Source organism: Drosophila montana, unplaced genomic scaffold (genome assembly GCF_035044405.1).
Source record: "Drosophila montana isolate Dmon_TW-CO22-7 unplaced genomic scaffold, ASM3504440v1 contig_3729_1, whole genome shotgun sequence".
Taxonomy (NCBI): domain Eukaryota; kingdom Metazoa; phylum Arthropoda; class Insecta; order Diptera; family Drosophilidae; genus Drosophila; species Drosophila montana.
Genome location: NW_026998615.1, coordinates 173398 through 185526, shown reverse-complemented (window position 1 = coordinate 185526; position 12129 = coordinate 173398). Strand labels below are relative to the sequence as shown.

The window sequence follows — 12129 nt, the reverse complement described above, 5'->3', positions numbered from 1 at the left end:
TTATTACAGTCTACTTTACTGTTACAGTAATGCATTGTGCGATGTGCAATTAATGAGTCACATTAAGCCCAACTAACTAATGAACTAATATATTACAAAAATTACGGTTATCTTGGGCGAGGAAAAGAATAAATACCCTCACAAGACGCAAGACTTTGAAGTACTTTTATACGAAAGCTTTGTTTTCGACCGATTGTTCCAATAAGTGATGGTGAAACAAGTAAACGGCAAGTCTGAGATATTTAAAAATACAAAACAGTTGTTCATACAGATAATTAATTTTTGACCCATTCGATATATGTACTGCCCGCAACAAAAATTCTACTTGCACGAGTGGAAAAACCGCGAAAAACGGTTAAATAAAACTTTTTTGTTAAAATTCATTTGAGGGGTGGTTCACACTTTTCGAAAAATGCATTCCTTCTTAGTGGAAATGGGGGTCAAAAATTTGGTGGGTGACGTATTTCCAAATATCTACTAACTTAATGAATACGTATTTCAGCGGTTTGGGAAATTTTGCCCGCAACAGTGATAAATTGGCGGAAAACGATTGTATGAAAATTTTGTGTTTGCCTTCCGATCGGTTTTAAACTCATTATCAATTATTTTTGACAGAATTATGCGTGCCACGGGCAAGGCCGGGCAATACCCCCTAGCATATAATATAGCAATATAGTAATATATATATATATATACATAGTTATGTTTCCTTTTACAACAAATATATTCTCAACTCTTAAAAATTGGGTTTGGTTTTCAATTTTAAGAAATCAATAGAAATATGATATATAGTATATACATTCTGCACCCATATATAGATGAATATGTATAAGGAAATATATAGCTTTATAAATAACTAGCGGGTATAACCCGGCCTTGCCCGTGGAACGTATGTTAAAAATCAATGTTCTCAAAAAGCTTTGAAAATGATCTTGAAACTTATCGGACGGTAAACAAACAATTTTCATAGAAACGTTTTCCTCCAATTTACCAATGTTGCGAGTGGAATTTCCCAAATCGCTGAAATACGTATTCATTATATTCTTATGTAGAGCTTTGAAAATAAGTTTGAAGCAAATCGGACACAACTTAAAACTTCGCACAAAAATCTTTGAGTCGCATTACACCCGAAAAAGTTTGGCAAGGCAAGGCCGGGTTATACCCGTTAGTTTTATATATTGAGATTGAATATCAAACTCAATTCGAATTCGAAAATTTCTATAAAAAACAAATGTTTGTTTCCCTACGATAAAAAGAACCCCAGAATATGAGTACACTTCTTGGAAATAATTATGATATCGCAGTTATTACTAAAATTTGGTCTATCTCTATTTACAGTGCTTTTCATTCAGATAGGCTTTATTGAAATTGGAGATGTAACTGCCTATAACTCAAAAAACCTTTATTTTTAGTAATCAATTTATAATTTTGATATAACATAATTATTATATTAATAATATTATCATATTAATAATTTGTTAATAATTATATAAATATTATATTAATAATAATACAAATATTATATTAAAAATGTTAATTAACTATTATAAATACAAACAATTATATTAACCTAGAAATCGACCAGAGTGGGCTATTGCTGTGAAACGCACTGTATATATATATAAAGATTTTAAGCTACGTGCAATTTTAAACTTCTCAGCCAAATCTTTTTATTTTATATTTCCATGTGTTAATTAAAACATAATTATATTGGAAACTCATGATCCACCAATTTATTCACATTTTACCTGTCAAGTACGACGCTTGTTAATCTAAATATACGGAACTGTATTAAAAATGAGCAACTATTAAAAGTGTTTTATTTCTAGCCATAATTCAGACTGTGATACCAACTATGGAGCTGCTTTAGATATTTACGGTCAGCTTAGATTTTTATATGTATAAGTATATGTTTCATAAGGACTTCATAGGTTGATCCATTTTCAGGAATAGCTTGGTATCAGAAATTGATAAGTGAGAAAATATATGTAATACATGGTATGCATAAATTTATTTTCTCATTCAGTTAACATTTCAGGTACGTACCATGTATACAGGTACAGGAATCCTGACCATTCCATAGAGATCGAATATAAATTTTTAAATTTTGGAGGAACACTTAATTTTGTGGATCTCTGCATATTCAACGAAAGCCTACATCCCGAATTTGTAGTATCTTGGTGTATCTTTATAACCTTTAAGACAGGGTCTAAACTTTATCTTAAAATCGATTTGTATCGATATATAAAGTGAGCTATCGATTATTCGAAGGTAATTTAACCTACGCATGACATAGATTTGATGGGGTCAGCTTGGTTCATACTTTGACATACCAAATTCAATTATGATATAAAATTTAAGCTGGTGATCAAAAGCTAATCAACGTCAGATTAATCAGCATAATCATTATCTCTACATCATTATCATCATTATCTATACAAAAGCAGCCGCAGCAGCAACCCGCATTAGCAGCAACTTGAACAGCAATTAGTTGCGACTGCGAAAACTTTGTAGATCTGTATACACTTTTCGCACATTAAAACAGAGTATATTGGCTTAGTGTCTTGCTGACTACCTATCCCTATAAATGCATATATTCTATAAATGCATAAAAAGAACCTTCGACTCGAATGGCGGATGTTTTAAAACCGTGAGCAGAGCATTACGTATTCGGTTATAACCAACGACTTGACTTGTTTTTTCCTGATTTTATTTGATTTTTTCCTGTTTTTATTTTATGTGCCCGCTCACATGCGCCCCAGACTAATTAAGAACTTTTCAGAGAGATAGTACAACGAAGAAAGGGAAAAAATAAGACATGTGTGTGTGTGTGTGTGTGTGTGTGTGTGTGTGTGTGTGAGTGTTGTATGCTTGGTTATATAATAGCAGTTGGGCCCAGTATCATGACATCGTCTCCTCATAACAGGAAGCAGCAGGAAGCTGCCACAGCACCCGAACACTGTGGCAGCAGGCGGAAACTGCAGCGCTCGATTATGTCATTCGAGTGGCGACCCCGCAGCACGCCCAACCGGCAGCCCGGCAGCTCAACAGCCCAAAGCCTCGAGAACCGCCATGCTTAACCCAAGCCAGCCGCAGCAGTGCGGTCATATTTGTTATATAGCCATAATGCATGTCATATCAGCCGCATCAGCGACGCCAACACAGCATCCACACACACACATCCACACACACACAACAGCAACAGAAGCAACAACGAGATGCCACACACTTGGAGCGTGTGTTTCTGAGCCATACGAGGAATTTTGATTGTACAAAAAACAAAGCTTGTTGTCATTATACTTAAGAGCCAACTCTTTAATGATTTCATTGTGTAAGCAAATGACTTATTTATATGCCAAATTTAAGCAAAATTTATATATTTTATATAAAGAATAAACACTTCCTATAATTTTTTATCGTTTTTTAGCCCGCAGCGGATATCCTATCAAGGCTATAAAATCATTTTGAATCAAACCGAGTCGAACCATTACATTCTTGGCAAACATACAATATGTTATTTTATCAATTAAAATAGTTAAATCGTTTAATTTAAAATTGTAAAAATCGTAAAGATTTTAAGAAATAAAAATAAAAGTTCATCACTAAAGGTAAGAATTCGACTTAGACTGTGAGAAATCACATTTTTCCAGCAAAGGCAAGAATTATATTTAAACTGTGAGCAATAACAGTTTCCAACTACAAATTCTGTATTTGTTGTTATTTAATATTTCTTTAACAAGCTTAGTTCTTGGGCACTATATGAAATACAAAAGCATTTAATCTTCGTCAATCTGTAAAACACATTTTACTCTAGTTTTCAAAAATAATAAATAAAGCTTTAGTTAACTAAGCTAGAAGTACAATTAAAATGCGCTTTGGCGTTCGCCTGTTGCGATCAATTAGTGAGCAAATTAACAACGTACTATCCTTGATCTACCGCACTTCATAATTCGGTCAGTTGGAGCGACAATTTTTTGGTATGGGGTCAATCGCCAGTGATTTGTGCTGACAAATTATGCACATTTGTTTTTACATGCTCGTAAAACGAGACAAGTGGAACGATAGGAACCCGGTTTTTGATGCCAGTCTGCGCACAATAAACTCATTATTCGTGACAGGATGATTCTGCGTGTGCGAGTGTGTGTGTGTACGGCCAGAAGCCATAAGTGTTTGTGCCTCATTTACCACATGATGCATCTTTTATTTATGCAAGTGCATTTTTATTTAAATTTAATTGATATTTGTTTCTTTTATATTGTTTCTTTGCTATGCATTGCCCATCAATAATTATGATGATGTCACATTTTCTCTTTATTGGCGATTTATTTTTGCTTATTTATGACTTGGCAGCTTTAATGCCCTTTCATTTGGCGTCAATTCAAGCAGCCATACTTACTGTGCTTTCTGATTAAAAGATGATTTTTAAATTTTGGCAATTACAGCAAATGTCAATAATGATCAAAATCTTAAAATAATTGTATTCTTTGAATGATCATTAAAATAAACTTATAAGAAAATAAAATTCAGATGGTTGCATTCCATAGAATTCACTCCTTACAAAGAAGAGAAAAGAGAAGAGATAGAGATAGAGAGGGAGAGAGACAGGGAGAGAGACAGGAATTGAGAGAGAGAGAGAGAGAGAGAGAGAAAGAGAGAGAGAGAGAGAGAGAATGAAGAGGGAACAAGAAACTTTGCCCACTGTGCAAACGTATCTAATTTTTTTAGACACACTTTTTTGTTCCGGCGTCCCGTTTTAATTTTGATATGGCCTGTTAGATCTGAAGACGAAAGCAAATTTCAGCATTTGCCTTGAACAACAACATGCTGATCAACAGCCTGCAGCTGGTTTTATTATGGACATCGCTCAGCTATGTTTATACCGATATAACCTATAACAATTTGTTCCTACATATTTTAAGATCTGGTGAATGCCCCGAAAACTTGGCCAATTCCTTCTGCCGGAATAATGGAAAATGCTTTATGCTCAACATTGCCCAAAAGCCCATCTATAGCTGTGAATGTGCCCCTGGCTCTACAGGTGAGCGTTGCGAGGACAATCAGCCGACATCCGATGCTTAACAAGAGAACGATTCTATAACAGTTTATTACATTTTAAGAGAAATCTAGAAAATGTTTAACGCACAAGTTTGACTCTACACAAAACAATCATTCTCGTCATTCGAAAATTATACGATAATAATTTGCAACAATTTTAATATATATAAAAACTGCTAAAATGTCTATTAAAAGATGATAATAACGTTAAGCTCATCTACAAAGCTTTTGCTATAAATGCCTAGGCATTCCAAAGGGCTTTAAGTGAAATCAAGAACGGTTATATTCGAATTATTAAAAAATCATAAAATTTGACAAATCAGTATCCGATGCTTCTCATGGCAACCATAAGATATCGTAGTCCAATCTAAATTACTAACTTAATTTTCCATTAGAGATCTATAAATGAGTTCCAATAAAAGGTATATATTAATATTGATTTTTGCAGACCCACCAAGTCTGTTAAAACCAAAAGCATATGCAACAGCGGCAGCAACCGAATAAAAAACCAAAACAAAAACTTTTTAGCTAATGCGCGGGCAAACACGCATGCCACGCCCACCACTCAATGCGGGTAGAGTAAGCATTACATTTGGTATTTGAGGCTGGCGCAGGTTTTGATGTCGTGATAAGTTCAAATGCAGCCGCGTAACAGTCGCAGTTGCAGTTTCATTTTGCAGTTGCATGACTCGATGGCCATACAATGGCGATGCCTGACAGATGGCAGGGCCCCATCCACCCACCCAAACCCTCTGGCCACACACACACACGTGCAGCACCCCCTCATAGGCGGATCTAAGACCCCAGACGTGTCCTTCAGCGCACTTTTCTGCCACTTGCCTTCTATTTGTAATTTTAACGAGCTTGCCTCGCTTTTTTTATCTTATACCCACTACCTATAGGTAAAGAAGGGTATAAATGTTTTGTTATGGCTAGAACGAGCTAAGACGATCATATCAAGTTAGCCATTATACAAAGAACAATAAATATCGATATCTAAGCTTGCCCTTAAAAATTTCTCATATATTATATAAGCTATAGGTTATAAGCTAGATATTATCTGTCCCATAAGTTCATCAATTTACTTAAAATTGCATTACCGATTTGTTTTGAGTAGTCTTATCCGACTTTATGAGATACAAAGTGTGACATGCAGGTTCTTGAATAAGTATACTCAAATGAAGACTGTTTTTAATTATCGTTTTAAGTTTAGCTTTAAAATGATATATTATGTAAAACCCAGAGACACCAAGTTTTGTATGTAGTAAATATATTCAGAATAAGAATATTTCTCTTTATCTCTTGATAAACTCATATTTACACATCATCTTCAATTACTTAACTGAGTTGAGTACATAGTATCTCGTGGTCGGGCACGCTTGACTCAAGTACGCTAACTTGTTGTTATCGTTGCTGCTGTTTTGCTTACTGTTTGCGCTGCACAACGAGTGCCGAGCACTTGTGCAACATTTTGCTGCACGAGCTCAAAGGCCTCGCTTACTGTAGTTGTTGCCATTTTTCTTTTCAACTTGCCAGTTTTTTTTTACCGAGTGCGTCTCAAAAGAAAATGAATTTCCTTTAGCATTTCCTTGTCCGACTATGCATTCCAGAAGATTTAATACAAGCTCACTTACACCCGCCGCCCTGCCCAATCTCCTTTGTTTGAGTCTTTCTTTTTGCAGCATGTGCAGCAATTTCCGGCGGAAGAGCGCAAAAATTTCGCAGGTATTTAAGTGGCCCTCTGCGCGTTGCCAACTCTACTTGGGCAACTTCTACTGCGAGCTCTTGGCGACTTTCAGTTGCCACATTTCTCGATCTGCACACTTCCGTTTCCGGTGCGAGGCGCTACAACCTCAAGCTGACAGTTTGCCTGTATTTAGAACCCAAACCGAAACTAGAACTAAAGCTGGCACGTGTTCAGACAGCGTGCCGACGATTAACGGCAAGCCAGCAAAGAAAGATTATAGGTTGGTTTTCTGGTTTTCCGTAAAAAAAAGTTAATTAATTTGAATCTAATTAAATTTTTTTATATTATTTGAATAGGTTATTTTATCTATACGTGTAAATATTATTGTCATATTTTGTATAGGGTTGCTGTCGTTATTTTTTAATCTCTGAATACCATAAAAGGCAAGGTATTTTTGTATATTCTGGCATTTATATTATTAATTCAGCATGAAACAGAACTTAAAGACACTGTAGACATTTATTTTTTAATTTTCAACTCAAACATCTTATACCAACACAAAATGCAGCTCGCGATACGAACTCGTTTGCTTAAGCAGTAATAAAAATAAATTGAAAAAAAAAAATTCTCATCGCCTCTACTCGACAGCCATTCCGACAATTCACTTTTCACTGAAAAAACGTATTAAGCTCACCGCAACAGAAAACAATACAATCGTGATTGCAATACTGTTGATAGAATTCAAAGAAAACGCGAATGAATGTGTGTGTATTAGTGTATACATAAGTTCTTGCAATTTACGCTAGCTGCCGCATACAGGTGTCAATATAAGAACACCTTTTGCTTAATAACTTTTGTGTTTCTTAACCGAATATTCGTATATGCTCAAAAAGTCAATCGCATTGAAATTGTGGCTTAAATTGGTGGGTAATTCCAATTGGTTTATTTATTTGATTTAAAGCTATAGTGTGTAGGCGGGGGAGGCGATAGCTATAAAATGAAATGAATAAGCTATATGTGAAATTTGGTGGCTCTAGCTGTTATAACTTACGAGAATTGCTCAAAAAACAGGATTTCTATATTGATTTTTATCTTACTGCGGAACTACGTTCAAAATTTAAAGTCTCTAGCTCTTATGGTTTTTGAGATCCTTGCATTCATACATACTGACGGACGGTCGGACAGATAGACGGACATAGCTAGATCGACTCGGCTATTGATGCTGATTAAGAATATATATACTTTAGGTGATACGGAGATACTTCCTTCTGCCTGTTGCATTCATTTGCCAAATATATTATACTCTTTTTACCCATTTTCAATGGATTCAGGGTATAAACATGTAGGCCAATTAAATAACATATATAAAGTTACTCAGGAAACTCGTCCCTTGAGTTAGGTGAAAAGGATAGATGAATGTTTAATGACAATTGAGGACTTTAGGAAAACTGAAAAGAAAAATTATTTACTTAAAGATTCTTAATTTCCTAAGTGGAAACAGAAATTTTAGCTAATTTAAGAAACGTAACAAACCTGAAAAGGAAAGCTAAAATCCCCCACTTTGTGATTCCTAATTTGATTCAGATTTGCATATGTGTCGTATGTGCCATACGGCTGTCGTGTATGACATGAAATACGATTTCGTATTTACTTTAACAGCAATTTGCTTTTAGCAGCAGCTTATGTGACGAGCCCAGCAAATTATGTAAGCATTCCACTCGGCTGATTTATGAAGACAAGCGTCAGCTACGAATATTTTGCCCGGGAAACCCTAAGTCACATTTTCCAACATAAGCGGCAATTTTAATTAAATGCCAGCATTTCAGATGGAAAGTTTGAAGCTCTAAGAAGTGCGAAAAATGGAAAGAAGGCAGTGAAATCAATCACACGTTTATACCCCCGTTTATATATCAACTCAATCAGCTTTACTCAGCAATTTAATTTAACAAAGCATTGAAAAATTCAAATTAATAAAATGTTGTTTGACAAATATAATAAAACTAGCGGGTATAGCCCGGCCTTGCCCGTGGCGCATAGTAATATAAATAAAAAAAAAAAAAAAAAATTGTTCGAACTCGCAACAGACCATATTGTTTTCTGCCGCCTCTACTCATAGAATATTCGTGTATTATTAAAATGACAATCGCCTTAAAATTGTGTCTTATATTGGTGGGCAGTATATTTATTTGATTTATATCTATGAGGTAGTAGCGGGGAGGTGGTGATAGTTATAAAATGAAAGATACTTGATTTATATATACTAATCTCGAAGCTACATGTCAGGTTTCGTGACTCTAGCTCTTATTATTTACCAAAATTGCTCAAAAAACACGATTTCGATATCGATTTTAATCGAATTCTTGGAAACAAACTCGATATGCGCGGGCACTAGGAAGACCTACAGCTAAAATTTCAAGCTCATTTTCTCTAGCTCTTATAGGTTCTGAGATCCTTGCGTTCATACATATTGACAGACGGACAGACGGACGGACAGACAGACAGACAGACAGGGCTAAATCGACTCGGCTATTGATGCTGACCAAGAATATATATACTTTATGGGGTCCTTTTGCCTGTTACATACATTTGGACAAATACATTATACCCCTTTTACCCATTTTTAATGGGTTCAGGGTATACAAATCCATCATGACTCAAGAAGGTAAATTTGTGATCAAGCAAATTATATTTTGGTAAATAATGTTACGGAATATTTTATATATGCCTTGATTTGAAAACGTAAGGAAACCGTCGCAATTCTGTTTGTGATTGATACTTATACTTTCAGAACTGCATTATATTTAAATTCGCAAACTGTGACATTATTTGTTTTATAATAATTTATAATAATGTTTCTGTTTTATATGTTCATTACTAGGAGATACCCTGAGGTATTTAAACAGCCTTGGAGGACCTACTTTCAAAATTTTAGGTCTCTATATCTTATATTTTGCGCAGTCGACCTTTTCAAACAATCCCCGTACCTTATGGGGAAGACATTTTTTAAGCATCGAGCCACCCATCGAACCACCCATCAGATTAGTTCATAATCCAATTTGACATATTTTGTTACAATCTTCATAACTTTATTTTCTATCTGCCAGCAAGCATGTTTACAATTTTCTGTTAAAAGCAAAAAAAAAAATTTTCAATTGCGCAAAAAGCTGCAGTTATATTTAACATCAAATTATGGAGGCGGATAAAAGACCCGCATGGGGACAGAAATGCGGCAAAGGTAGTTTTTAAATGATTCGGTTATGCAGCCACGACTATTGCCTACCACACCGATTTAGGTTGTCTACTCCCTCTGCGCATTGTCGTTACCATAATGGGTTTCTTGGCGCTAATCTGCGCTTATACGAATCGTGTATCAATGTCGCATGTTATCACAAAGCTGGTTGTACCCAAAAATCGAACGGAAACAAATTCCGGCGTGTGTCCGCCGGAGGAGGTGTCCAAGCAAACCACACAAGTGAGTGAGCACAAATTATATTTAATATTTACTATTATTTAAGGGCTTCATCTGAATCCTTTCCCCCGAAAACAGACAAAGGATACAATGTGTGTGTATACAGGGTCTGTTTTCTCATATTCATTGTAAATATTTACAATGTGGATAAAATATCATTAGCAACATCAAACTATAAAAAATTGAACATAAGCATTTTGAATTCTCCCAACACCATCTTCGCACTTGCCAACAAACCGTTGCCCCACGTACACTGCACACAGTTTACCTGATTATGAGAAGACAGACCTTCTAATGGTCTCTTAATTAATTTCATTTGTAATTATTTATCACAAACAGAACGTAGGCACTTACGAATGGTCTGAGCAGGTACAGGGATTAGTTCTGGGTAGCTTCTACATCGGCTACCTCATCACTCATCTGCCCGGAGGCATATTGGCGGACGAGCTTGGAGCAAAGTGGGTCTTGGGCATCAGCTTACTAGTCTCCGCTCTGAGCACTGCTTTTTCCCCGATTGCTATTCAATATGGCCACGAATGGGGATTGATGGCAATCCGTATTATAATGGGCGCCGCACAAGGACCCATTTTCCCTGCTCTTACTACGCTCCTTTCGCATTGGGTACCCGCCAAAGAGCGGGCCACATTGGGAACCTTCTGTTACAGCGGAGTTACCGCCGGTACTGTGATTAGCAACATTTGCTCTGGATTAATGCTTTACAGCTTTCATTGGTCGGTGGCTCTCTATGTTTTTGGCGGCATAACTATTCTCTGGTTTCTTTTCTTTGTAAGTGTTTCATTTGTTTTTTTACATATCTGGCAGGTTAGCGTAGTTGTTAGTTGAATTCTTGCCCTCATGCGTTCACCTCGACAGATATTGCTATGCACTAGTTCCCCCTCCGGACATCCATGCATCAAACCTAAGGAGATGAGTTACCTGGAGGATCTTATACCAAAGAAAGCTGATAAGTTGCCAATACCCTGGAAAGAAATGATGCTTAGCAAGGCCATGCTCGCTGTGATCATCAGCCAAATAGGTCATGACTGGGGATACTATGTGATGATATCCTGCCTACCCAAGTACATGGCCGATGTACTTCGGTTTTCCATACGCTCCAACGGCATCATGACCTCCTTACCCTTTCTTGCGATGTGGATTAGCTCACTTTTGTGTGGCTTTCTGGCCGATTGGCTAATAAGATCAGGCAAAATCTCAATAAATCTTGAAAGAAAGCTGTTTACGTTGATTGGTAGGTACAGCTCAATTTTTTTTTAAAAATATTTTAAATTTTGTTTACTTAGGCGCCCTTGTTCCGGGACTGTTCATGGTCATAGCCTCGTATGCCGGATGCAATAAGACCTTGGTTGTGGTGTTTTTTACCCTATCGCTGTTCACCATGGGTCCGTACTATGCTGGCCAGAAGCTGACGCCTATGGACATGTCACCTAGTTTTTCGGGCACTATTATGGCCATCTCTAATGGGCTTGGCTCATTTGCTGGCCTGTTTTCACCATATATTGTTGGTGTTATGACACCTAACGTAAGTTGGATAGGATTAAAGCTGACTTATCAGATTCGTTTTTTTTTTTTATAAAATTCTCTATTACTCTCCAATTGCAGGCTACAATGAATGAATGGCGTTGGGTATTCTGGTTGGGGCTTGTTATTTTGGTTGTTTCTGCCATCATATTTTGGATCTGGGGCTCGGCTGAAGTGCAGCCCTACGATCCAAGGGCCGGAGAAAAAAAGGAGGGATAGGCACCTGTGCTACATCGTCTATATTAAAATCATATAATTTTTCGGCATTTACATTTGACTTGGCATTACTAATGCGTAAATTAGTTTTTAAAATTATAAGAATAAAATAAAAAAGAGCTTGAGTCTTTAAATCAACTGTCCATCGTCTTTATTTTAAAAT

The 12129-nt window shown here is 36.3% G+C and overlaps 2 protein-coding genes across 2 annotated transcripts in view; one reads left to right on the top strand and one right to left on the bottom strand.

Moving 5' to 3' along the window:
• The window catches only part of Tehao (tehao), a 38593-nt gene that overhangs the window by 15638 nt on the left and 10826 nt on the right, over positions 1–12129 (bottom strand). The window lies entirely within an intron of this gene.
• Positions 9820–12104, top strand: LOC135435837 (putative inorganic phosphate cotransporter). The gene is made up of 6 exons (XM_064693061.1): positions 9820–9977; positions 10036–10214; positions 10551–10997; positions 11085–11460; positions 11513–11751; positions 11832–12104. The coding sequence occupies exons 1-6, from the start codon at positions 9932–9934 to the stop codon at positions 11967–11969; spliced, it is 1425 nt and encodes a 474-aa protein (XP_064549131.1). The 5' UTR covers positions 9820–9931; the 3' UTR covers positions 11970–12104.